The sequence below is a fragment of the Archocentrus centrarchus genome, unplaced genomic scaffold (assembly GCF_007364275.1).
Source record: "Archocentrus centrarchus isolate MPI-CPG fArcCen1 unplaced genomic scaffold, fArcCen1 scaffold_43_ctg1, whole genome shotgun sequence".
Classification (NCBI taxonomy): Eukaryota; Metazoa; Chordata; class Actinopteri; order Cichliformes; family Cichlidae; genus Archocentrus; species Archocentrus centrarchus.
Genome location: NW_022060269.1, coordinates 813831 through 839974, shown reverse-complemented (window position 1 = coordinate 839974; position 26144 = coordinate 813831). Strand labels below are relative to the sequence as shown.

At 44.9% G+C, this 26144-nt stretch overlaps 1 protein-coding gene across 2 annotated transcripts; it reads left to right on the top strand.

The window, feature by feature from the left end:
* Nucleotides 1-825: 825 nt before the first annotated feature.
* On the top strand, nucleotides 826-26144 carry copz2 (COPI coat complex subunit zeta 2). Of its 2 annotated transcripts, XR_004019589.1 has the most exons (10): nucleotides 826-923; nucleotides 5998-6066; nucleotides 12152-12236; nucleotides 12973-13064; nucleotides 17769-17824; nucleotides 19348-19425; nucleotides 19611-19662; nucleotides 19900-20000; nucleotides 20552-20590; nucleotides 25293-26144. XR_004019589.1 is itself a non-coding variant. In XM_030724966.1 (9 exons), exons 1-9 carry the CDS (start codon nucleotides 906-908, stop codon nucleotides 25338-25340), a joined length of 537 nt encoding a protein of 178 aa, XP_030580826.1. In that variant the 5' UTR covers nucleotides 835-905; the 3' UTR covers nucleotides 25341-25342. The 2 variants fall into 2 exon arrangements, 1 of the variants encoding a protein (XP_030580826.1); XM_030724966.1 differs by lacking the exon at nucleotides 19900-20000 and having other exon boundaries at nucleotides 835-923; nucleotides 25293-25342.

Here is a 26144-nt window from a genome sequence, read left to right as displayed (position 1 = left end):
ACATCCACCAGGTCCACCAGACCCATTTTAGGGTTAGGTTTACATCCTGCCATAAGTACTGCAACAATCTGTTATTATTATGATCCAGTAATATAGTCCAGGAATCCAGTAATATAATTTTAGGATCCTGCATAATGAGTACTTTACTCTTTACTATAGGTGTTATATTTTTATGCAAAACCTTGCATACTGTTAATGAAGTGGGGTTATGAATACTCAGGAATCAGAATAATTGTTCCATGAAACAATTCAAAATTGCACCCAGTGTTTCCCAGGCCAGATTTCTACTCTGGATTTATTTCTGATCTTTCTCATTTTCCGAGAGAGCCATTTTTACAAAACAGACCATAATTAGTTTTGTCTTAAGAAAAATACAAATATATTTTCTTAAAATGTAAAAATACGTTGTGTTACAAATTCACTGAGTCTGCTGTCATTACATGATAGTTTACACATCACAGTAGAAAGACACAAAACGTTGACAACAAAAATTTTTCCAGCGTTAATTTGTTAAATCACGTTCCCTCCTTTATGTGTGACATCACCACAGCAGGATTAAAAACAAGTATTTTACTCAAAAACTGGAGCAAGTGAGTCTGATCCCCCTGCTCTAAACTAAAGTAGCCTCTGCAGGCTCACCTCGACTTTTATTTTGAAAGGCTGGAGTAGAGAAGCAGGAGGAGGAGGAGGAGATGTATCGGGTTCGCGCTCCGCCGGTGCCTCTGTGCTCCTGTGGTTCCATCCGGTTGGCCGCTGCGGGCAGCGGGAGCGCGCCCGGGCGGCTCCGTCAAAAAAAAAAAAAGAGAGGAAGAAAAAAATAAAAGCGCTGATCTCGGCGTGACAGCTCAGAGCTGTCCACGTCAACACACCGAGCGAGCGGAGCCGCGGCAGCAGCAGCAGCAGCAATGGACTCCACGTCTCCGGTGAGCTTCTCCGCCGTTTCACCAGCAGGAACGGGAACCGCGTCCTTTAATTTGTAGGTGGCTGGATGTTAATGTGCTCGGGAGTTTATGTATTTTGTTGAGCAGTGTGCAGGACATTTGTTGCACTGTAGCAGTTAAGGTGTTGGGCAAGAAGGTGGGGGTGGTAGGCAGGCGGGAGGGAGGGAGGGAGGCAGAGAGGGGGGCTGCAGATTGTCCATAAAGCAGAAACAGCTTTTATTCCTTCTTTAATGCGAGCGGACTCTGACTGTGTGACTGTGGGCGCGCAGGCCTGATCGCTGCTTGTCATAAAGCTAAAGTCACACTTTTTTGTATGCGTGTAAAAATAGTAGATATTGCGAGCGTCGGTCACAGTGCGACAACTTATCTCGTTGTTAAGTGAATTCCATTCCAATGGAGCGGATGAGCCACAGCTGTGATCCACATCCACGCAGAGTCCAGCGTGGAGCGCAACAGGACGGCGTTACACTATAATCGGGCGAAGCTTCGGTTCCTGCAGGGATCTCGCGTATAAAGAGGAGACTGTGATCTTTAATAGAAGAAGTGTTATAGTTAAAGCGGGTCTGCGTATTTAAATGTCTGCGTGTGCTGAGCATATGTGGACTGACGTGTAGAGCAGAGCAGGTGCCACGTCCACTGTTCTCTCTCTCTCTCTCTCTCTCTCTCTGTGTGTGCGTGTGTGTGTGTGTGTGTGTGTGTGTGTGTGTGTGTGTGTGTGTGTGTGTGTGTGTGTGTCTCTTTCCTGCCCCTCCAAAATAACTCCATCTACTCCAATCCTTTCTTTACTCTTTCTCAGCGCTTTAAAGTCACAAGATTAGATTTTAGCCTGTTTATGACAGTTTTACTCATAAATGACTTTACGTTGCTCTATTTTTGCATAGAAAACTCACGATAAGTCTGTGCAGTGTGTTGCTTTGTTATTGAACAAGAGGCAGCAAAGGCATGCACACAGAACCTGTTATTATCCTGGAAGCTCAGATATCCGCTACAGGAAACACTTGAACATGAATGAATTACAACAGAAAAACTTAGAAAAGTGCTTTATTTTTTATACTCTCAGCAGGTGCACTTTTCTACCTATCACTCTCCATGTAAGTAGTCTTATAGTTGTAATAAAGCTACATTATTGAGTACACTGTGGCATTGCTACTCAAGTAATTATAGTGTGTACTACAATGTAGTTACTTAAGTGAAAGCTCTGCTTTTTTGTCCCTTTCTTTCAGCTGTAATTTGGATTCAACAACTACAACAGAAAATTGCTGCTCACATGTTTATAACAGGAATTAATATATTTGGCAAAACGCAGATATCAACCGATATGTTCGCTCATACCAGCCTGTTTGTTTTAGTACAACCATTTTCCACTGGCTAAATGTTCAGAGATGGTTGATATGAGTGCCAATGTTTAAAATAACAATCTGAGCAGTAACCCGTCGTTTTCGGTTGAAGATGGCTGATTTAGAGCTTAAACTGAGTAATGGAAATAGAGCCATTACTCAGAAAAAATAGATCTTTTTGTAAAAGTATCAATGCCAAAATGTGGGAACACTCAGATGTAAAGCGAGTGGCCTGATGCATCTGTGTTTATGTCTGTCAGTGCGTCTGCAGCTGCATGTGGAATATTTTTATTTTTATGTAACTGTAGGTGCTGGACTTTTACATGCAGCAGAGTAACATTTCACACTTGCTGATGTTAAATGTTGACTTGTGCTGATGGTGACATTTGAATTGAAGTGACATAAGTACATTATTGTATGATACTCAGAACTGCGTCTTCAGCATGTTTTACTCTTCCTACACTGCCAGCTGTGCAGCTTTATTTGCTCCTGTCTAAAATTAATGATCTGAGTCATTCTTTTGGTTTTCTTCTTCTTCTCAGCATCTTGCTCTTTCACTTCCGTTCAGATTTTTTGGTTATGTGTCTGTCTCATACTCCTTCTTTCTTTTTCCTGCCTTCCTGTGCTCTCACTGCCCCTTTCTGCTCCTCTCTGTCCTGCTCCTTTCTCGTGCATTCACAAGTTACTTATAGAGTCACATCAGCAGTTTACTGCTGCATGTCTGCGATGTTAAACTCACATTTCCCAAAATGTAATAGAGCAGTAACTGTTATTAATCTGAGCTTTTCTGGTTCCTTTTTTTTTTGTAACCCAGATGACATCATTACAGGTTATTTTGTCAGACTTCTGCTGATTTTGGGTCACCGTTATCAGTACAGACTAAAAAATGGAGTAATTTGAAACAACTGAACTTGCAGGGAAACAAAGCCCCTACACGTCACACATCTCACAGAGAGATGAGTTATCCTTTTCACTTTTACAAACCATGAAATCCCCTGTTTGAAAATGCTGAAATATTCCACTGCCATCCTGCCCATCTCCTGATGCAGACCTCTGTGGGTGTTTTATTATATGGAACAAGAGGGGGTTCCTCAGCATTTGATGAGCTGAGACTGACAGTGTGTTGGCAGTAGGGAGTCCTAAAGACGTAAAGCAGCCACAAAGCATTTCAAAAAGTTTCACATTATATCAGAGTCCCAGAACAGTTCCAATAAGCAGTGGATGTTCACTTGAAGGCCATTGGTTGCACCCTGAAGCTAGAAGGTGTAATCATATTCAGAGGACAATAAAGTTATCAGCCACAGGGGACAACCTTTAGGAGCGAAGCAATATGGGGATAAAATCGATATCGAACATCCCACAAACCCCTCAGCGAAGAAGAAACACAATAAATCAGCAAACAGGAACGAGAAAAAAATGTCCTCATTGAAAATGACAAGATGATGGGAATGATATGTGTGTGCGTGCGTGCGTGCGTGCGTGTGCTGTAAATCTCTTGGTATAAGTTGTGGTGCGGTGCCAGATTTAGGGTTTGGTTCACAGAAAGCTCGGTTTTGAACCTGCTCTTCGTGCAGAGCTGCTTCTGTTCAGTAAAACAGATGACAGCAAAGTTTAGTTAAACATTTTTCATTACGGTCATTGTTTGACTTTAACATGGGCTGAGCCACTCTTAGCATTTCTTTTATTACACTTTGGCTAAATCCTCAGAATATCCTTTTTTGGCAAATTGCGTTCAATCGTAAGTAAATCGTGCAAATTGTGGTATAATTTAAAAGTAAAGCAAAATACCAGCTGAGACAACTGCCAAGTCCAAATAACTGAAAGTCTTTTATGTTGTTTTTGGTTTTTACTTTGGAAAACAGTCTCCAGATGTCTAAATTTGTCCTTTGGTTTTGTCTGAATCCATAATCCAGTTACAAACAAGCACACATGTTTGAACCGGACAGCCAGCTTTATATTTAACTGTGCTGTTGATCACAGTGGTTCACATACAGTGAATAATCCTCCCTTTACAGATGCATTTGATACTAAGGCTGTGGTTGAATGGACTATATAGTTGACAGTTAACTAAATGATTATACATTTGTAATGTTTATTTCTGAACACTCACAAATATCAGATTTCTCTTACATATGTGCACAGACAGGATCAGATTGCACTGAAGTTTGAATATTCAAATTTCTTGCCAAAATAGGATTCATCACTTAGATACTAGACCATTTACATGTTGCAGCTGTTAACTAAGCTAACATGTAAAAGCTTAGTTCACTGTGGGGATAAATGTATAAAAGGAGCAGGTCCTAAAGTTTGGAATAACGTACTGAGCTTCCAACAGAAGCAAGCGTGGCCTCAGTGAGAGCTCAGCACAGCTGTGCGGTTCACAGGCCTTCAACTCTTAACAAAACTTCGATCTTGAACGTACTCCAGCTTAGAACACAGCGTCATATCGAGCATCAACGCTCACGGCTGAAACTCACATCTGCTCGACTGGACAGCGCTATGTTTGTCTCCAGCGACATCTTCACAGGCTAAGACGTGCTCCAAAGTCTTCATGAAAACAATTTGACGGGAGCTTTTTTATGGAATATGTCTTACCCTATAGGCTGACAATAACCTATACGCCATGACCTGGCCTCAAAGAGGGGAGAAAATTATTGCAGGGATTCTTTTTGTACTTTGGAGTTTGTGCTTTCCTGAAGAAAAATTATTGACAACTCATTCTGATGTCCTCCCCCCATGACCTGAGCTAGCTGCCAGCTTCCCTTCAGCCAGCTGTCACTGAAGCGTAAATGTTGCCATCAACCTCAGGTGCGTTTTGTGTTGAATGCTAATAAGAAGGTAGCTAAGAGCAGGTATTTCTGCTGCAGCTTCACCTGCTTCCACGCTGCATGGAGAAAGGAAAAGAAGGGAAAAGAGAGAAAAATGGCAAAAAAAATGATTTTATTACACGACCAGTTAAAACCAAAGCCCTACAGTACTTGTCAGTGGGGCACCCCCACCTAAATATGACTGCTATGCTATATGGTAATAATAGTATTTACTGGCAACAGATGTTATGCTAGAAGAGTATGTTGGAGTCAGTCTATGTATTTTTACTCATTGCTTTAAGTTCAATCAGACTAGCAAGGCAGTATTTTTATTGGAAGAAACATGTTTGATAAAATAATTAGTGTCTACATCCTTGTCCCCTCACTGGGACTAATGTGAGCTGGGAATACTGGACTTTGGATGTTCTAAGTTTCTGGTCTAAGTTCTGTGATACACTCTGACTGTGAATCTATGCAAGTCAGTGCATAACAGAACTTTGTCCCGGGTCTGAAAAATCATCACAGAGACGGACAAAAATCTGTACAGATGTGGAAAATGAGAATGGAAAATGTATTAAATATAAATATGTCATCATTCCCGCAGCTGGAAAACTGTTAAACAAACCAGGACGAACAACCAAAAATAAACATGGAATAAACTGCAACTGCAGCCTAAAGTGTAGAAACTGGTTGGACTGGGCAGCTTCAGTGTGTGTGCGTAGCCCAGAGTGTACATAAAAGAGGGCGTTGCTGGAAAAGAAGGCTTTATTTTTGAAGGGTTGATATCACACACTATCCAGGTATGAGAAGAATGGATGTGACTGTAGCTGCGGCATTACATCCTAGATGTTTCCCCAAAGTGACTCAGCAGAGCTAAAATATTTAAGATGTTCTTCCTGTTTATCGTTGCAGGAACCTTCCCTCTACACAGTAAAGGCTGTTTTTATTCTTGACAATGATGGCAACAGACTTTTGTCAAAGGTAAGTTTAAAGTGATCTTTACACATGGAAAAGAAACAAAGATCTTAAATCTAAACTTTATGTAGTATGAAAAAAGTGTGAAAGGGGCTAGAAGTCATAGTATTATAAGACTTAAAAATGAAACTTACATTGTTCAATAGGGTAATGTAATGTAGGGTAATGTAGCATTTTGAGGAATGATTAATGTGGTTGTAAATATGAGGCCAGTCGGTTAGCTTACCTTAGTGCAAAGACTGGAAGATGTCATGGCCGGGGAGGAAACAGGCGAGGAATGGCTGACACGAAGGACTCCAGAAGTCAGCGTAACTTAAAAGGGATTTATTTAAGCAGGGGAAAAACAAATACAAAAATCTTGGAAGGGAGACGACGGGCAAACACAGGGAACACACGGGCACACAACATCAACGACGCGACAAGGAACACATGGAAACTGAGGGCTTAAATACACACTGGGTAATCAGGGCAAGAGGAAACAGCAGGGAACAACAGGTGAGGCAAATGAAACTAATTACACAGGGGAAGCAAAGCTGAACACAAAGCACAGGAAAACCAGACTGTCAAAATAAACAGGAAGTGACAAACCAAGGAACATACTGACTAAACAGGCACAGACTCAGGACAGAGACGCAGACATATCATAACACATCAACCTACTGGGAGGACACACTCAGGAAATTAACACAAAACGCTGGGCCAACGGCCCAGGACATGACAGTACCCCCCCCTCAAAGGCCGGCTCCCGACGGCCAAAACAAGAAACAAAACCAGACCAGGGCGGGAGGCGGGGGACCAGGAAGGAGGGCCCGAAACAAAAACAGACAGGGAGCAAACAAAGTCAGGAACAAACCCAAAAACACAAGGAAGCACTGGAGCAAGGGTAGAGCACAAGGGCAAAAAACAATAAGCACAAGGAACCGAACCATGAAAAGCAATGGCACAAGCTGAATACAGTCCAAAAACCAGAGCAAAAACACAGGGATGAGAAAACAAAAAAAAAAACAACCGGATGAAACAAAAAGCGACGGCACAAGGCCGGAGAGCTCCAATGTCCAAAACAGGGGGTCGAAACAAGGAACAGTCCAGGAGCTATGACAAAACAAAAACAGCAGGGGAAAAAAACAGTCCACAGTTCAGGGGAGTCAGTGGGAAATCCAAAACAAAAAACACACAGTTCAGGAGGCCGCAGAGGCCAAGGGGCCACAAAGCAAAGTCCCAACGAGGGAGGCCGACCGCGCTCCCAGCGGCGGCGGCGGCGAGGACGAGAAGGAATCACTGGAGGCCGACCGCGCTCCCAGCAGCGGCGGCGACGACGAGGGGGAGTCACTGGAGGCCGACCGCGCTCCCAGCGGCGACGACGAGGAGGAGTCACTGGAGGCCGACCGCGCTCCCAGCGGCGGCGGCGACGACGAGGAGGAGTCACTGGAGGCCGACCGCGCTCCCAGCGGCGGCGGCGACGACGAGGAGGAGTCACTGGAGGCCGACCGCGCTCCCAGCGGCGGCGGCGACGACGACGAGGAGGAGTCACTGGAGGCCGACCGCGCTCCCAGCGGCGGCGGCGACGGGGAGCAGGCACCGGAGGCTGACTGTGCTTCCAGCGGCGGCGGCGGAGACGAGGAGAAGACACTGGAGGCCGACCGCGCGGCATGCGGCGGCGACGAGGAGGGGTCACTGGCGGCCGACCGTGCTCCCAGCGGCGGCGGCGACGAGGAGGGGTCACTGGAGGCCGACCGCGCTCCCAGCGGCGGCGGCGACGAGGAGGGGTCACTGGAGGCCGACCGCGGGGCATGCGGCGGCGGCGACGGGGAGCAGACACTGGAGGCCGACCGCGGGGCATGCGGCGGCGGAGAAGGGCGACCCCGGGCTCTGGTGGGGAACCCTCGGGTGACGTGGAGCGCTCGGACTGAGCGGAGACCCCCATCGGCTCGGACTGAGCGGGACCCTCGTGCGCGGAGGGCTCGGACTGAGCGGGACCCTCTGGCGCGGAGCGCTCGGACTGAGCGGGACCCTCTGGCGCGGAGCGCTCGGACTGAGCGGAGACCCCCATCGGCTCGGACTGAGCGGGACCCTCTGGCGCGGAGCGCTCGGACTGAGCGGAGACCCCCATCGGCTCGGACTGAGCGGGACCCTCTGGCGCGGAGCGCTCGGACTGAGCGGGACCCCCTGGCTCGGACTGAGCGGAGACCCCCATCGGCTCAGACTGAGCGGGACCCTCTGGCGCGGAGCGCTCGGACTGAGCGGAGACCCCCATCGGCTCGGACTGAGCGGGACCCTCTGGCGCGGAGCGCTCGGACTGAGCGGGACCCCCTGGCTCGGACTGAGCGGAGACCCCCATCGGCTCGGACTGAGCGGGGCCCTCTGGCGCGGAGCGCTCTGACTGAGCGGGGCCCTCTGGCGCGGAGCGCTCGGACTGAGCGGGGCCCTCTGGCGCGGAGCGCTCGGAGTGAGCGGAGACCCCCATCGGCTCGGAGTGAGCGGAGACCCCCATCGGCTCGGAGTGAGCGGAGACCCCCATCGGCTCGGAGTGAGCTGAGCCCATGGGCTGAACGGGGCCTACATAGTGAGGCACCGGATGCGTAGGCTGGGACCGCGGAACAGGGCACACTGCTGCTTTATTGAGCAGCAGGGGCTGCTCGGGGAATAGCCGAGGTGCAGGGGACTGCGTGGAAGCAGGCCGGGAGACGACTGGCTGCGTGGAAGCAGGCCGGGAGACGACTGGCTGCGTGGAAGCAGGCCGGGAGACGACTGGCTGCGTGGAAGCAGGCCGGGAGCCAGAGAGAGCGGGCTGTGAGCTAGGGAGATCTGGCTGCGTGGAAACAGACTGCGAGCTAGGGAGATCTGGCTGCGTGGAAACAGACCGCGAGCGAGAGAGAGCAGGCTGCGTGGAAGCAGACCGAGCGCTAGGGAGATCTGGCTGCGTGGAAGCAGACCGAGCGCTAGGGAGATCTGGCTGCGTGGAAGCAGACCGAGCGCTAGGGAGATCTGGCTGCGTGGAAGCAGACCGAGCGCTAGGGAGATCTGGCTGCGTGGAAGCAGACCGAGCGCTAGGGAGATCTGGCTGCGTGGAAGCAGACCGAGCGCTAGGGAGATCTGGCTGCGTGGAAGCAGACCGAGAGCTAGGGAGATCTGGCTGCGTGGAAGCAGACCGAGAGCTAGCTGACACTGGGGCCTGTGAGGGAGCTGACACTACAGAAGGAGCAGGAGCTGAGGGAACTGGGACCAAAACCGAAGGAACTAAGACAGGGGCTGAGGGAACTGACTGAGAGGGCACTGAAACAGCTGACACTGGGGACCGAGGAAGAGTTACTGGAGCTGACTGAAGGCGAGGGAGAGCGACTGGAGCTAGAGCTGACTGAGACCCTGCTGCTGCAGCTAACACAGAAAACCGATGCGAAGGCTTGGACCTGGCTGCCCCCACCCGCGGAACAGGTGCGAGTGCCGAGGTCAGCCCGTCCGTGGCTGCCCCCACCCGCGGAACAGGTGCGAGTGCCGAGGTCAGCCCGTCCGTGGCCGCCCCCACCCGCGGAACAGGTGCGAGTGCCGAGGTCAGCCCGTCCGTGGCCGCCCCCACCCGCGGAACAGGTGCGAGTGCCGAGGTCAGCCCGTCCGTGGCCGCCCCCACCCGCGGAACAGGTGCGAGTGCCGCGGTCAGCCCGTCCGTGGCCGCCCCCCCCCGCGGAACAGGTGCGAGTGCCGAGGTCAGCCCGTCCGTGGCCGCCCCCACCCGCGGAACAGGTACAGGTGCAGGGGAAGCTGGAGCTAAGGGAGCTGGAGCAGGGTGAACAGAGGGAGCTGGAGCTAACTGAGGGGTCTGGGACTGCGACTGAGGAGGAGCTGGAGCTACAGCTGACATGGAACACTGCGACTGAGGGGGAGCTGGAGCTACAGCTGACATGGAACACTGCGACTGAGGGGGAGCTGGAGCTACAGCTGACATGGAACACTGCGACTGAGGGGGAGCTGGAGCTACAGCTGACTTGGAACACTGCGACTGAGGGGGAGCTGGAGCTACAGCTGACTTGGAACACTGCGACTGAGGGGGAGCTGGAGCTACAGCTGACTTGGAACACTGCGACTGAGGGGGAGCTGGAGCTACAGCTGACTTGGAACACTGCGACTGAGGGGGAGCTGGAGCTACAGCTGACTGGGAAGACTGCGACTGAGGGGGAGCTGGAGCTACAGCTGACTGGGAAGACTGCGACTGAGCAGGCGCTACAGCTGACTGAGGCGAGAGTGGCTGGGGAGGAGCACGGCGACGCCGGGAGCGCTGCTTCCTTCGCGTTCTGGTGGAGTGGGAAGCACGATTCTCAGCATCCAGGATGTCCACCAGCAGAGGTGAATCAATAATCTCCACATCATCTGGCAGCCAAGAGAGGTCTGGGGAGGCGGTGGGCTGTGGGTGAAAGGATGAAAATGACGAGGTGGGAGAGGTGAGTTGAAGGGATGACGGCGGATCCGGAAAGCGAGGCAGCGCCTGTGGTGCTGAGCTGCAGTGGTGCGGAGGAGACGACGGAGGTGAGATGACCGGCTGCAGGAGAGGTGAATTAGTGATGGCTTGGAGGAAAAAGGTTGTGTCTTTGCCCTGGACAGGGCGACCAATATTATACAGTTTAGCTTGTAAGTTTTTCCGGAGCATGATTATGGAATGGGCAAGGGAGGCAGTGTCAGGATGGGTGAGGAGCCAAGTGGAGGAAGAAAAAAGTCTGCAGCAGAAAATTGCCTGAATAATCTGACGGGGTTCATCAGTGGCATGAATGATGTTCCTGGAGAGATCTATGAGCTCCAAAATCACTTCCTCTTGCTCGGAGGGGCTCCTGGTATCCGCGGGGTCCATAGTCTGGTCGCGTCGTTCTGTCAAGGCCGGGGAGGAAACAGGCGAGGAATGGCTGACACGAAGGACTCCAGAAGTCAGCGTAACTTAAAAGGGATTTATTTAAGCAGGGGAAAAACAAATACAAAAATCTTGGAAGGGAGACGACGGGCAAACACAGGGAACACACGGGCACACAACATCAACGACGCGACAAGGAACACATGGAAACTGAGGGCTTAAATACACACTGGGTAATCAGGGCAAGAGGAAACAGCAGGGAACAACAGGTGAGGCAAATGAAACTAATTACACAGGGGAAGCAAAGCTGAACACAAAGCACAGGAAAACCAGACTGTCAAAATAAACAGGAAGTGACAAACCAAGGAACATACTGACTAAACAGGCACAGACTCAGGACAGAGACGCAGACATATCATAACACATCAACCTACTGGGAGGACACACTCAGGAAATTAACACAAAACGCTGGGCCAACGGCCCAGGACATGACAGAAGAGGCAGCTAGCTTGGAAATTTGTAAATTTATAAAATCAGAGTTTTCTGTGACGGCTTGATTTTCACCAACTGCTGCCAGAAATGTTGAATTCTTTTAGCAGGAACCTAAAAGTATATTAGAGGAAATCAGTTTGAATCCAGCTCTGCACTGTCGAACTCCACTAGCACTGAAAACTGCTCTACTGATAGTTACTGGATGTAAGCGTTTTAAAAAGCTTATGGAATAAATGTTGACTGTAAATAGTCATAATAAGTGGCTGTGGGTGACGTCGACAAACCTGAGATGAACTGGAAGCGACCAGTAAAGTGGTGTGCTCTGAGCTTCCAGTGTGGCAGCTTTAGTGTGTGTAGAGTAGAGTTGGATCTTGTTTCAGCAAAATGCTAAAGTAGAACATTTTCAGAAACTAGAATATGTTACATTCACTAATTAAGTGTCATATATTTGGGGAATACAGTTTTATTAGCAAGTTTTTATACTTTTTGATGTTCAGAACAGATGAAAATTCAATCAGAGGGGCAGACTTAACCAAACCATATCACCAAGTACCAATCACTTGGTCATTCTTAAGAAGTTAATTTGATTGATTAATTGATTGATTTCTTTGTAACAGTAAAAAACTACTTGATAAAGTTGAATTATCATCTTTGAATGAATTAGCCATGGTTATCACTTACTGTGTGAGTAATGAATGACATATCTGTTGTAGGTGGGAGAAAACAGGGTTTGAGTCATGAAAGTCGTGTATGTGTCTGTTTCAGTACTATGACCCAGAGCTTTACCCCTCCATGAAGGAGCAGAAAAACTTTGAGAGGAATGTTTTCAACAAGACGCACAAAGCAGACAGTAGGTTCCACTCTTTTCTGTTTTTTTTCTGGATCTGTTCTATTGTGTGTTGCATGCCCCCCCCACGGCTCCCTCCCCGTGTATTGTGCTGAATGCTCACAGACGTCTCCAGTGTCAACTGTTCTCTTGTCACTTGTAACCTAAAGCAGTTCTTGCATTGGCCTGGTTTCCACCCACGAACCACGCTAGCCCATTATTTGTGACAGAACGCTGCAGTTAGTGTTACCTTTGTAGATCTGTGGTGACTTTTGGATTGTTTCATTCATTTGGAGGAAACACCTGATCTACCCTTATGCTTTTTTGTAGGATTCTAAACAACTGATACCTGAGTCTCTGCCCCCGGCCTCCTTATCACCTAGAGCTGTCTCCCCTTTTGTCCTAAACTTCTTCTTCATTCCTCGCTTTCTCCGCTTCTTTCTTGTCTTTCTTCTCTGTTTTTATACGTTATCTCCCACTTCCTTCCTGCCATCCACCCCAACATTCATTTGTATGTTTTCCCTTACTCTCTCATCTCCTTCCTCTCTTTCTACCAAGTTTCTACCACATTTTTTCCTGTCATCTTTCTTTTCCCTCATTTGCCTCTCCCTTCCTCTCCTCTCACCCTTCTGCTTGCTCATCACTGGATATGTATTTGGCAGTTGTGCCACTGAATGAACTTTGGTTCTGCATAGAAATGTGAAATAAATGGATAAAGTCATGCTTATGCTACCCTTATCCCTTCTCCTTCTCTGTGTAGATGAGATAGCGTTTCTGGAAGGGATGACCATCGTGTACAAGAGCAGTATAGATCTCTTCTTCTATGTTGTGGGAAGTGCTCAGGAAAATGAGGTGAGTTAAGCTTTCTCTGCCAGAGGAGTAATTCTACAGTAATAAATTGAGGTAACTGCTCGAGCCTTACAGAAAGGTGTTATATCATGTTCATCTGCAGAATTTTGATCATTTCTACATGTAGTTTCCAGCAAATTATACTCAAATATGAGAAATGTTGCATTTATTAGGCAGTATTTTCAGAGTTGTATAAATTTTTCACTGTCATTAAGGCAAACAGTGGCTGTTTGCCTTAATGACAGTGAAAAAACAAAGAGAAAAATTTGAATAGGTCAGCATGTTCACTGGGATGTTACACATGGAACTGAGTCAAAATGGGAAAAAGGGTTTTGGACTATAAGAAACAATCTTTGTGCCCTGAGATGACTGCTGTTGTGGTTTGGCGCTAAATAAATGCATTGAATTGAAGTAATTGAATCTTTTAGGGAAATGTTTTTTTTTTGTTTTTTGGATAAGTTATAAATCTATTACATGGCTTCGCTAAAGGTTTTTATGAAAGCTTTTAAATTATTTTATCTGTTCTTTAATAATAATAATAATAATAAAGGAGTAAAATACTATTTAAAGTTAATAAAATAACATGAAATCAATCACTTGAAAGAATAAGGGTCCTTTTAAAGTCCACACTAAGGGATGCATGCAATATCATACATTTATAGACAAAATTTTATCCAAAACTTTATCAAGATTAACACTAAGAATCGTCAGAAGGAACATTCAATACCACCATGAAATATTTCAAAACTCTAACATATAGCACCAGTCAAATGTTTGAACACAGCAACTCATTCAGACTGTTGCTTCATTGTAACTAAGCTGTTACGAAGCGTTACAAAGCATTGAGAATATAAAACATATTTTAACGTGTCTCCTATGTAGACTAATTCCTTATGTTTCAATAAATGCTCATATGCACAATGTAAAAAAGGAATAAAAACAGAGAAATACAGATTGTTGGTACAATGATCACTGATGAAACAAAACTGACAAAAGTAATAATAAATAAAAATTTACTGAAAATAAACTAATGAAAATCAGTCAGGCAGTGGCCAAGGGCCGTGGCGGACTGATCCCCGGCTAGTGGGACATGGAATGTCACCGTTCTGGTGGGGAACGTGCCTGATCTACTGCGTGAGGTTGAGAGGTACCGGCTAGATCAGGGGTCTTCAACTCCAGGCCTCGAGAGCCGGTGTCCTGCAGGTTTTAGAGGTGTCCCTGATCCAACACACCTGAATCAAATGGCTGAATTACCTCCTTAGTATGCAGTCAAGTTCTCCAGAGTCCTGCTAATGACTTCTATATTTGACTCAGGTGTGTTGAAGCAGAGACGCATCTAAAACCTGCAGGATACCGGCTCTCGAGGCCTGGAGTTGAAGACCCCTTGGCTAGATATTGTCAGGCTCACCTCAGGCCTGGGTCTGGAAGCAGTCTCCTGGAGAGGGGCTGGACTCTGTTCCAGTCTGGAGTTGCCCTCGGTGAGAGGCGGCGAGCTGGGGTGGGTATTCTTGTATCCCCTCGGCTTGCCTGCGCGTTGGAGTTTTCACCGGTAGACGAGAGGGTTGCTTCCCTGCGCCTTCGGGCTGGAGAACGGGTCCTGACTGTTGTTTGCGCTTATGCGCCAAATGACAGTTCAGATTACCCACCCTTTTTGGAGTCGCTGGGCGGGGTGCTCGAGGGTGCTCTATCTGGTGACTCCATCATCCTGCTGGGAGACTTAAACACTCACGTGGGCAATGACAGTGAGACCTGGAGGGGTGTGATTGGGAGGAACGGCCTGCCCGATCTGAACCCGAATGGTGTTTTGTTATTGGACTTCTGTGCAAACCAGTTTGTCCATAACAAACACCGTGTTCAATTATAAGGACGTTCATAAGTGCACATGGCACCCGGACACCCTAGGTCGCAGGTCAATGATCGATTTTGTAATCGTATCATCAGATCTGCAGCCGTATGTTCTAAACACTTGGGTGAAGAGAGGAGCTGAGCTGTCAACTGATCACCACCTGGTGGTGAGTTGGATCAGGTGGTGAGGATGATGCTGGACAGACCCGGCGCACCTAAACGTATCGTGAGGGTGCACTGGAAACGCCTGGCAGAAGCCCCAGTCCACGACACCTTCAACTCCCACCTCCGGCAGAACTTCAGCAGCATTCTGAAGGAGGCTGAGGACATTGAGTCCAAATGGACCGTGCTCTGCTGCTCAGAGCTGTGATTGCAAGGTGGTTGGTGCCTGTTATGGTAATAATCCTCGAACCAGAGGGTGGTCACCGGAGGTGAAGGGAGCCATCAAGCTGAAGAAGGAGTCCTATCGGGCTTGGTTAGCCTGTGGGACTCTGGAGGCAGCTGACGGATACCGGCAGGCCAAAGTGGAATGCAGCTCGGGTAGTGGCCGAAGCAAAAACTCAGGTGTGGGAGGAGTTCAGTGAGGCCATGGAAAAAGACTTTTGGAGGGCCTCTAAGGGATTCTGGCAAACCATCAGGCGACTCAGGAGGCGATAACAGTCCTCTATAGTCTATAGTGCGGGTGGGGCGCTGCTGACTTCAACTGAGGCTAGGGCCAGGGCTGGCCTTTGTCACAATTCTGTTCATAATTTTTATGGACAGAATTTCTAGGTGTAGCCAAGTGGCAGAAGACTTCCACCTTCAGAATCTCATCTCTGCTCTTTACGGATGATGCAGTCCTGCTGGCTTCATCAGGTGGTGGCCTCCAGTGGAACAGTTCGCAGTGTGGAACAGTGTGAAGCGGCCGGCATGAGAATTAGCACCTCTAAGTCTGAGGCCATGGTCCTCAGCTGGAAGCATCAGAAATGAGCTTCCTCCAAAGGGTGGCTGGCCTCTACCTTAGAGATAGGGTGAGTAGTGCAGCCATCGGGAGGGGTTCAGAGTAAAGTCGCTGCTCCTTCACATCAAAAGGAGCCAGTGGAGGTGGTTCAGGCATCTGAGGAGGATGCCTACTGGGTGCCTCTTGGGTGAGGTGTTCCGGGTGTGTCATACCAGGAGGAGGCCCCAAGGTAGACCCAGGACACGCTGGAGAGATTATATTTCTCAGCTGGCCTGGGAACGCCTTGGGGTCCCCCCAGATGAGCTGGTGGAGGTAGCAGGGACAGGAAGGCCTGGGCTTCTCTGCTTATGGTGCTGTCTAAACAGAAAATGGATGGATGGATGGATGGCATTGCTTTTGAAATATGATTCAACAGAATTATTTTTAAAAACAAACTAGTGAAACTGGCCTGGACGACAATGATAGTACCCACAGAAAACATAAAAAAAAAAGTTGACCATAGGAATGTGTTAAACTAAGGTTTGTCCTGTAATTAGCATCACAGGTGTCATCTCCTGAGGCAGAGAGCTGTCTCAGGAGATGACAAAGACAATTATTGACAAGCATGTTAAAGGTAAAGGCTACAAGACCATCGCCAAGCAGCTTGATGTTCCTGTGAGTACAGCTGTACATATTATTCAGAAGTTTAAGCTCCACAGCACTGTAGCCAACCTCCCTGGACATGGCTGCAAGAGGAAAATTAATGAAAAACTGAAGAGATGGATAATATGAATGTAACCAAAAAGCCCAGAACAGCTTCCAACGACATTAGCGGTGAAATACAAGGTCACGGTATACCAGTGTCAGACTGCACCACCCGTTGTGTTTTGAGCTAATTTGGACTTAATGGAGGACGACTGAGGAGGACACCACTGTTGAAGCAAATCTTAGAAATGCAAGAGTGGAATTTTCCAAAATGCATATTGAACAGCCACAAAGCTTCAGGGAGGATGACCTTTGGACAGATGAGACAAAACTGGAGCTTTTTGCCAAGTATGTAAAGAAAAAAAAACACTGTTATCTACTGTGAAACATGGAGGAGGCTTGATTATGTGGAGCGAAATGTGCTGCCCATTGTCAGAAAGCTTTGTCTCAGTCACAGGGCATGGGTCCTCCAACAGAATAATGACCCAAACACACACAGGAATGGCTTTCTATGAATCCTGATCTAAACCATATTCTGCAGTGATTGCATGAAAAGGTTGTGCAAGGAAATATCAAGTTAAGGGTACCATCATGTTTGTCCAGGCCAGTTTCATTTGTCTTTTCAGAATAATTCTGTTGAACCATAATTCAAAAGCAATGTCTGATTTTTAATTAATAATTAATAATTTTGGGTGAAATTTGATTTATTATAATTTTTTTCAGTTTTAAGTTATTTTGATTCAGTTCAGTTTTATTTAGATAGTGCCAAATCACAATAATTACAGAGAAAACCCAACAATCAAAAAGACCCCCTATGAGGAAGCACTTTTGGTGACAGTGGGAAGGAAAAACTCCCTTTTAACAGGAAGAAACCTCCATCAGAACCAGGCTCAGGAAGGGGGGGTCATCTGCTGAGGGGGGGCTGAGGGGAGAGAGACAAGACAAAAGACATGCTGTGGAAGAGAGCCAGAGATTCATAACAACTAACGATGTCAGTGATATTTGTGGGTTTTTCTTTTTTTAATGGAAGCGTAACAACAATTTTGTTGATGTCTGTATATGCTAGCATTGCTCTTTGTCTGCTAAAAGAAATAGCCATGTAGCATACCCCCATATCTACTCTGCTAGGCCGTTACATATTGAATGTATTTACCTTATTTAGGCCATGAAAACTGATTGATGCTGCTTTAAAATGAATTTGTATCTCATATATTGACTTTGTCCTTTTCTCCCACTAGCTCATGCTGATGTCAGTACTTAACTGCCTGTTTGACTCCCTCAGTCACATCCTCAGGTACAATCTTATTGAATTTTCAAAAACAAAAATTACACAAGTGAGTGGTTTCATTGATATATTAATGATAGTTGGCATAATACAGAGGAAATCAGAGCCCAAATACAGAAATATACAATCTTGGTTTCTAGACGTTTCTCCATGCAAATGCATCAGAGCTTTTTTAATCCATGTAGCCTCAGAATCATTAAATTAATGCAATAAGTCATATAAATCCACTAACACTGCCATCTCTCCATAAGAGCCTCTCAGGGAGATAATGAGTGTCCATGTTGAACTGGATGTAGAATTCAGTGGTACTGTGTGTCTTTACAGGAAACGCAGTCAACACTTTAGGAGATGATATCTAACAAACAAGCTTAACTGAATGACTAGTGCTCTTTTTAAAATTATTTTAACCTGTTAAAGCTCAAAGAGCTTGCATGCCTCTTGTGTATGTGTGTATGTTTCACACCACAATCCCTCACTGTTTATTGCAACATTATTAGCCAAACGGTGCCGGATGTGGTTACTATGGGAACTGATGCAGTAGTAATGTAGAGTGTGAATGATCGAGACAAGGAGAGATTAAGCTATTATGCAGTATAAAAGATTATAGGCTATTCTAAATAGCTTACTGAAGTCAGTAAACAGCTGCAAACATCTGCAGTTTAGTTTAACAGTATAAGATTCATGAAGCTGCTCAGTTATATTCGAGCAACTGTGAACGCAGTGCCGTGTCCTTCAGTTACCTCTGTCAGATAATAATAATGCACTTGTTAAATCTTTATTTGAATTTGAATCCCCTGAGGAAAAGATGACTAGCATGGGGTAGCATTGCTATGAACGTGTGTTTTAAATATTCAACAGCAAACAGCTTTAAGCTGAGTGTTGAAGAGCTAATGATCCTTTAGGGTTATTCATTAAACAAAACAACAATCAGAAATGAGTAACAGCTCCAAAGTGTGAGCGCAAAAAGCAACAATGGGCTTTAAAACACTTCTGTAGGTTGTACTAAGCAGCCTCTTTAGTGAATATGCCATCAGAAGCTGGTTGACACTAGACTGGATGGCACGGTTGGGCATTCTACTCTGTGAGCAAATGCTCATAAATGAGGTTAGTAACATCCCTGACCCCTGTGCTCAGACCACCTCAGAGTGTGGCTGAGCAATCATGTCTCCAAGCATCCTGCAACTCTTTGATACCTGCACTTGTGATCAAAGCCCACAATATGGTGTAAACAGAGCCAGAATCCTTTGCTCTGGCTATAAGTAAAGCTCCTGTTTTTGTTGGCAAGTATGTTGCCAGCTTTTTTGAACGGGGCTCAAACCTTAATACTTCTATTTGGAAACCCCTGTGATGATAGCGATGTGCTGCACGGCTGCTAGATATGTGGAGAAAACAAAAAGTCACATTTCACCAAATTTCTTAAGTAAACCTGCTGAAAGTTAGAGCAATACAAAAAATCAGCTTAACATCATGTATCATAAGGGATCCAGAGTAACATGAAGGGGATGCATCTAATTTCTGAATTTATCCTGCAGGAAAAATGTGGAGCGGAGGTGTTTATTGGACAATATGGAAGGAGTGTTTCTCATTGTGGATGAAATCATTGATGGGGGGTGAGAGGAAAATAAATAAATAAAATGTATCCAGCTAGCATAGTTCACATGAGTATATTTTGTTCATTCTGCCTGTAGTGTACTATTGCCGAATCTATTATTAAATGTTTAAATTAATGTTTAGTGTGTAAAATGCCAGCTCGTACAGAACTCAGTCCTGATTGGTTGCTTTTTCCTGTTGCCAGGGTGATTCTGGAGAGTGACCCACAGCAGGTCCTACAGAAGGTCAATTATAGGGTAAGACTTCTGTCATTTATCCCCAAAAACCAATTATCTGAATAAAAATCATATCATTGTATTGTAAATTCTAATAGAAAACTAGTGTTAGATTGTAGAATTACAGATCTGTGCAGGTCTGTTCAGAAATGCTATGTTAGGACTTGTTGTAGCTCCAAAGCTTTTCCCACTGCCTTCTTGCCTCCTCTTCCCTGTTTCACTTTCTGTCCCTGTCTCTTTTCTTCTGATTGGTGTCAGCTAATGTCAGAGCCAGCCTATGGCTTCGTCCTGTTTGATTACATCACCGGTAACCTAGAGGCACAAACAGACAGGAGCCAGCTGCTGTAGACAGACCAAGGGTGAGAGAGGGAGGAAGTCGATGAGAAAGATAGTAAAGTGGAAAGAGAGAGAGAGAGTGAGAGAGAATGAATGAGTACACGATGAAGGGATTGAAGAGGAATGGGTGAGACAGAAAAGGTAAATGCATGATGGGAGAGCATGTGAACTAATATAGGTCATTAATCTATACCTTAAAGCTTTGACCTGCTGGTGGTGCTGTAGTAAAACTGAAGGGATCACCCGAGTCATAAGAATTTATTCTCTGCGGACTGTGTACAAAATGTAATAGCAATCCATCCAGTAATTAAAGTGACAGACTGACTGCCAGGCAGAAAGTGCTTACCCTGGAGCTACACCACTAGCATGGCTACCAGCTCCACTATAAGTTGTGATTGCCTGAGTTGTTAACTAGCGCTGTTTGAATGTCACTGGGTTGTAGTATATCATTGTTCCACAGATCTAATAGTGCTTGCAGTGTGCTGTTTTTGCACTGAGTGTTAGTGTGTGTACATTAAGCATTTGACTTTTGCATTTTTTTCTTTTATGTACACAATGTCATTGTGTGTTGCAGGCGGATGAGAACCCATTAACTGAACAAAGTGTGGCCCAGGTAACACACACGCAAACAAACTCTGTAAATAGCATTGCCAGAGCTGCACACACAAGCATGAAGGCACCACATGCATACACAAATGCAGTTCAGTTCAGTTTACTTACATTTTATTTATATAGCACTAATGCACAACAGCAATCACTTCAAGGCAATTTATATTGTAAGTTAAAGACCTACAATATCAGAAAGAACCCCAATGATCTCCCGTGTCACAGGAAGAAACCTGCAGCAGAACCAGGCTCAGGGAGGGGCAGACCATCTGCTGCGACCGGTTGAGGGTGAGGGGAGAAAGACAAAAGCAAAGAGAGGCAGTACAAAAGGCAGACCGTGGGAGAGAGAAGGCCAGAGTTTAATAATTACTAATGATTAAATACAGTGATGTTGTATAAACTCACAGAGTGAAAAGAGAGTGAAGAAGAAACACTCAGTGCCTCATGGGAACCCCCCAGCAGCCTAGGTCTATTGCAGCATAACTAAGGGAGGGTTCAGGGTCACTTATCTTAAAAAGAGAAAGGGTGCCGTCTCCTGAATCCAACTGGGAGCTGGGATGGGGCCAGATTATTCAAGACCTTGTATGAGAGGGGAATTCAATTCTGGATTTAACAGGGAGCCAATGAAGAGAAGCCAATATGGGAGAAATCTGCTCTCTCTTTCTAGTCCCTGTCAGTACTCTAGCTGCAGCATTTTGGATCAGCTGAAGGCTTTTCAGGGAGCTTTTAGGACAGCCTGATAATAATGAATTACAATAGTCCACCCTAGAAGTAATAAATGCATGAATTAGCTTTTCAGCATCACTCTGAGAAAAGATGTTTCTAATTTTAGAGAGTCCTACATATTTGTTTAATATGTGCACTGATGGACATATCCTGGTCAAAAATGACTCCAGTGGCCTACAGTGTTACTGGAGTATCTGGTTAGACACCATGTTTCTAAGATTTGTGGGGCAGAGTACAAGAATTTCAGTTTTATCTGAATTTAGAAGCAGGAAATTAGAGGTCATCCAGGCCTTAATGTCTTCAAGACATTCCTGCAGTTTAGCTAATTGATGTGTGTCATCTGGCTTCATTGATAGGTAAAGCTGAGTATCATCTGCATAGCAATGAAAATTTCTGCAGTGCTTTCTAATAATACTGCCTAAGGGAAGCATGTATAATGTAAAAACTACTGGTCCTAGCACAGAACCCTGTGGAACTCCATAATTAACCTTAGTGTGTGAAGAAGACTCCCCATTTACATGAACAAATTGGAGTCTATTAGATAAATATGATTCAAACCACTGCAGTGCAGTACCTTTAATAACAATGGACTAGTTCTTATATTCTCTACTGTATCTGAGCACTCAAAGCGCTAATACAACACGTTCGCATTCACACAAAAACTTCCATATCAAACTAAGCACTTTTACTGTCTAATATTCACACTCATTGGAGAGCAACTTGGGGTTCAGTATCTTGCCCAAGGATACTTTGGCATGCCCAAAGCAACCAGGAAGCGAACCGCCAACCTTCCAATTAGTAGGTGACCTCCTGAACCACAGCCACCACAACAGCTGGGTATTCATATTGAACCTTGTGCTGAGTCCACTGTCAGAGGCCATAAGAAGGTCATGTCATCTGTAACCTTCACTAATGCTGCTTCTGTACTCTGATGAACTCTTAACTCCTGATGAAAAATCTTCAAATAAACCGTTCGTCTGCAAATGATCAGTTAGCTGTTTGGCAACTACTCTTTCAAGAACTTCTGAAATAAAAGGAAGGTTAGAAATTGGTTATAATTATGACAGTTATGACAGATTTTTTAATTAACGGTTTAACTACCACCACTTTAAAAGCTTGTTAATAAAGATAAATAAATCATAACAGAATCAGCTGTTTGGCATTGGCAGAAAAGATTTGGCAAGTTTTTCTTGGGCACAACCCACATACTCAGCTCTGCTGCTAAACCCACAAACACATTAGTGGATAAATTGGCATCATTTAAGGGCCAATAAACAGGCTTTCCAATAGTATAAGATTTATTGCCATTAAGTATTGTTACAACAAGAAATTATTAACCAAACACACTTACTTTTTGTGCTAAGTTTACATTAGCCTGCTGCTCTATGTAACTATCACAGTCATTTTGGTCAATATTTTACCTGTTGTGTAATGTGCCGAAAATGTCTGACTTAAAAATACCTCAGTCACTCATTTTAAAGCCAGGTCATGGCTCGTTTGGTTTTCAGTTTAATGACCCACATGTTAGGAAGCTTTTGACATGGACTTTAATACAGTAAGGGTTAGAGAGCTTCTTCATCCAACCTAGCCAAGACTCTCTGTTTCAGCTTTAGATCACTGAATATAAAAAATAACAGCTTTCCATTATATTAACTTCAGTGGATGATTCCACAATAAGCCAAAACACTATAGCTACTCACAGATGAATAATATTGGCAGGTTGTAGTAGTTATGGTGTTGGGAAAATGGGCAGATATAAAGCTCTGTAATAAATCTCACTTGGGCCAAATCACTCTGACCAGACAACTGATGTCAGAACCTCACTGACACAGCGAGCCTCGCTTGTAAACACCAGCAGATATGCACAGATATAGACATGCATGCTCTCCATACACACATTGTGCTTCATGCACAGTATTCTTATCTTAGTTCTATATTTCCTCTATAGCTACTTCTCTGCTACATTTAGTCTATAGTGCAACACCTTAACACTAACTCACAGTTACACACTGACTCCTCAGCCCAAAGCTCAGTGTTCCTTGCAGAGTGAATGCAGAGTAAATGCAGCAGCTAGCATGGCTTCATCTCCAAATCACTAAATTAGCTGCTGTTAGCTGCTAATGTGTCCTTTTTGTGTGCAGGACTGAACATTTGCATGGACATGTTTTTGTGCTTGCTTATAATAGCTTTCTTGTGTGTGTACTCATACTCTGTTGCTTTCACGCTGAGAGCACCTAACAGAGAAACTGGCTCTGACCGCTATCGTAAGTGTTTGCCAACATCACAACAAGCCTGTATTGCACTACAAAGCATATTCTAATGCAGCACTTTACACACTTTAATATTAGAACGTGTCAGTGGAAGTACTAGCATTCAACCCCAAACCCTTTGGTTCTCAGCTTTGGGTTTTAGATCACTCATCTCTCTTTGTCATCTTTCTCCCAATTTTAAAGCACAAGTTTCACCCAAAAGATTTTTGCAGCACACCAGTTGTTGGCTATCAGCTAGAGCTGGATTAGCCTTTAAAGCTGGGGCGATGCTGTGGGATTTTATTGGTCTTGATTGATGGATAGATGGAGGAGAACTGAATATTGAACTCAAAGATCCTGCCCTCCCACATTTTCCCCATTTACTAAAATTAAATAATTTTCATCTAATTTATATTGTTTTCTAATTACACCGCCTGTATGTGATGTTAGAAAGTTGCCAGTGCAATGCTACTGACTCAACGGAAACATGGGTAGTTTCCCCACAACGACTACGAAGTGTACTGTTTCATATAACCCAGTCTCACAATCATAGTGGTGCATATACTACCTCCCAAAGTACGCACACACCAAGCTACACCAGGATTTAAAAGTATTCACATCTTTAAAGAACAGGAGCAATTTACTACACTGCCATTACTGATCGTTACAACAACTTGTATTTTATAATATCATATGCATTCCACGTGCCTTTAATGCTGTCAGGTTGACGTAGTTGAGTAATTGTACTTAGTTACATTCCCCCACTGGTTGATCAGTGCCATGATTAAGACCAGTGATCACTGTCATCATAAGGCGATGAGATTTAAGGTTTTCACAGAGTGACTGCATTTCCCAGAACCCCATACTGTCCCAGGGACCCTTAAAGTGAGCTCAAGTCGCCATCTAACGTCAGTATGAGGAACAGCATCATCTATAATTTGAGCCTGTTTGAGGAGTGGAAAAATAATCCAAACATAAACAACAAAGAGAGGGAGAGATAAAATTATTGAAACATGCAGATTTTGAAAGTATTGACTAACTGTATTTCTTGAATGGGGAGAATGAAAACGTGTTTTGGTTTGTTGCTCTCTAACATGGTGGCACGACTGAACATAAGCCCAGCCTGACCTCTAGTGTTTGAAGCGTCGCACTGCAGCCATAAACAAAAACCTCTTTCCTTGAGCGCTTCCTCGCTGTGAATGAATTGTTAGTCTTTATAGGTTATGTAAATTATTAAAACCTGTGGAGGCTCACTTATTCCCACTGCATAGTTAAACAAATTGGGGTAGATACTTTACCATTAACAGATTGTGAAATGATAATAATTTGCGCAGTAAAAAATAGCATGAAGGGCATTGACCTTCTCTAGCATAATACACATTTTGTAATGATCATAAAATAGCTTATTTAGTTTGTAATAAAGGGTTTATTACTGACAGTCATCAAAGACGGCCGTTTAGTCAAAGCCATTGTATATATGAAAATACACATGTAAAGAGCAGTTACAGCTCACTGTACTGTAAGCTAACAAAGTTGTGGTGCCTAAGCCTAACCACATAGCTAGCAGAAGTTAGCATAAACAGCTTACACAGCACTTACACACACTTACACACACTACATCAGCAGCAACTTTACTGCAACATCCAGAAAATCTTCAGAGACGGTTTACAAAGCAGATGTCATTCATTGTTATATTATTATGTAATATTTATTTTTGACTTTTCCCTTTTCCAGGTTTTGCAGTCAGCCAAGGAGCAGATCAAATGGTCTATACTGAAATGACTGAAAAAAAAGAGTTTCTCCAAAAAGAATGATTCCAGTCCCAAAGCTGTTTTTACAGGAAGGATGTTACTGAGGTGATGGCCAACAGGCTGCCTTATACAGCAACTCACCAGCCGGGAAAATAAGCGATCTGGTTTGTTTCTGTGACAGCATTTTTTCTATTGTGTGTGACTATATTTAATTTGTTTGGGAGTGAACTTTGCCCATACTTGTGTAGAAATGTCATTCAGCAGGCCAAAAACAATGTAACAGCCAGGCAGCTATCCAGTACCAGCCTTATCAAAAGAAGTCTGATCTGATCATGACTTTATTTGGTTTATTTGATGTATTTTGCTTTAAAAAAAAAAAGAAGAAGAAGAAAAATACGCTGAAAATCTTCTTTTTTTGTGCGACAGTGTTACACATCCAGATTATTTTGTACTATGTTAACAACACTACAAGAATACACAAGATAATACTCAAAGTTTGTTGTTTTGAATGTCAGCTGACTCCTCCCACTTATGTTTTCCATAATGCTTATTTGAAGCCTGAAAGCAAACGCAGTGATGCTTTCTGACACTGCTGCTTTGTGACACTGTGTTACTGCTGCAGAAAAAAGGAATTGAATGAAAATCTGTACGTGGGAATGCATTTTAGAGGCAATGGGATTGTGCAGGATTTTGTGGCCAAAGTTACAAAGAATATTATTTTTTTGTTAATAATTAAAGATTTTAAAAGAGAAAAAGGCCAAAGAGAAACGAATTATTTTGCTTACATATGAATGTTGTTAAAGCAAAGATACTTTTTCTGTTTGCCAGTTTGTGA

What these genes read in the sequence shown, in the direction of transcription:
- copz2 (XM_030724966.1), top strand. An exon ending in TACAGAAGGTCAATTATAGG is followed by an intron (nt 19,663 to 20,551) that starts GTAAGACTTCTG and finishes TGTGTGTTGCAG; the next exon opens with GCGGATGAGAACCCATTAAC. An exon ending in CTGAACAAAGTGTGGCCCAG is followed by an intron (nt 20,591 to 25,292) that starts GTAACACACACG and finishes TCCCTTTTCCAG; the next exon opens with GTTTTGCAGTCAGCCAAGGA.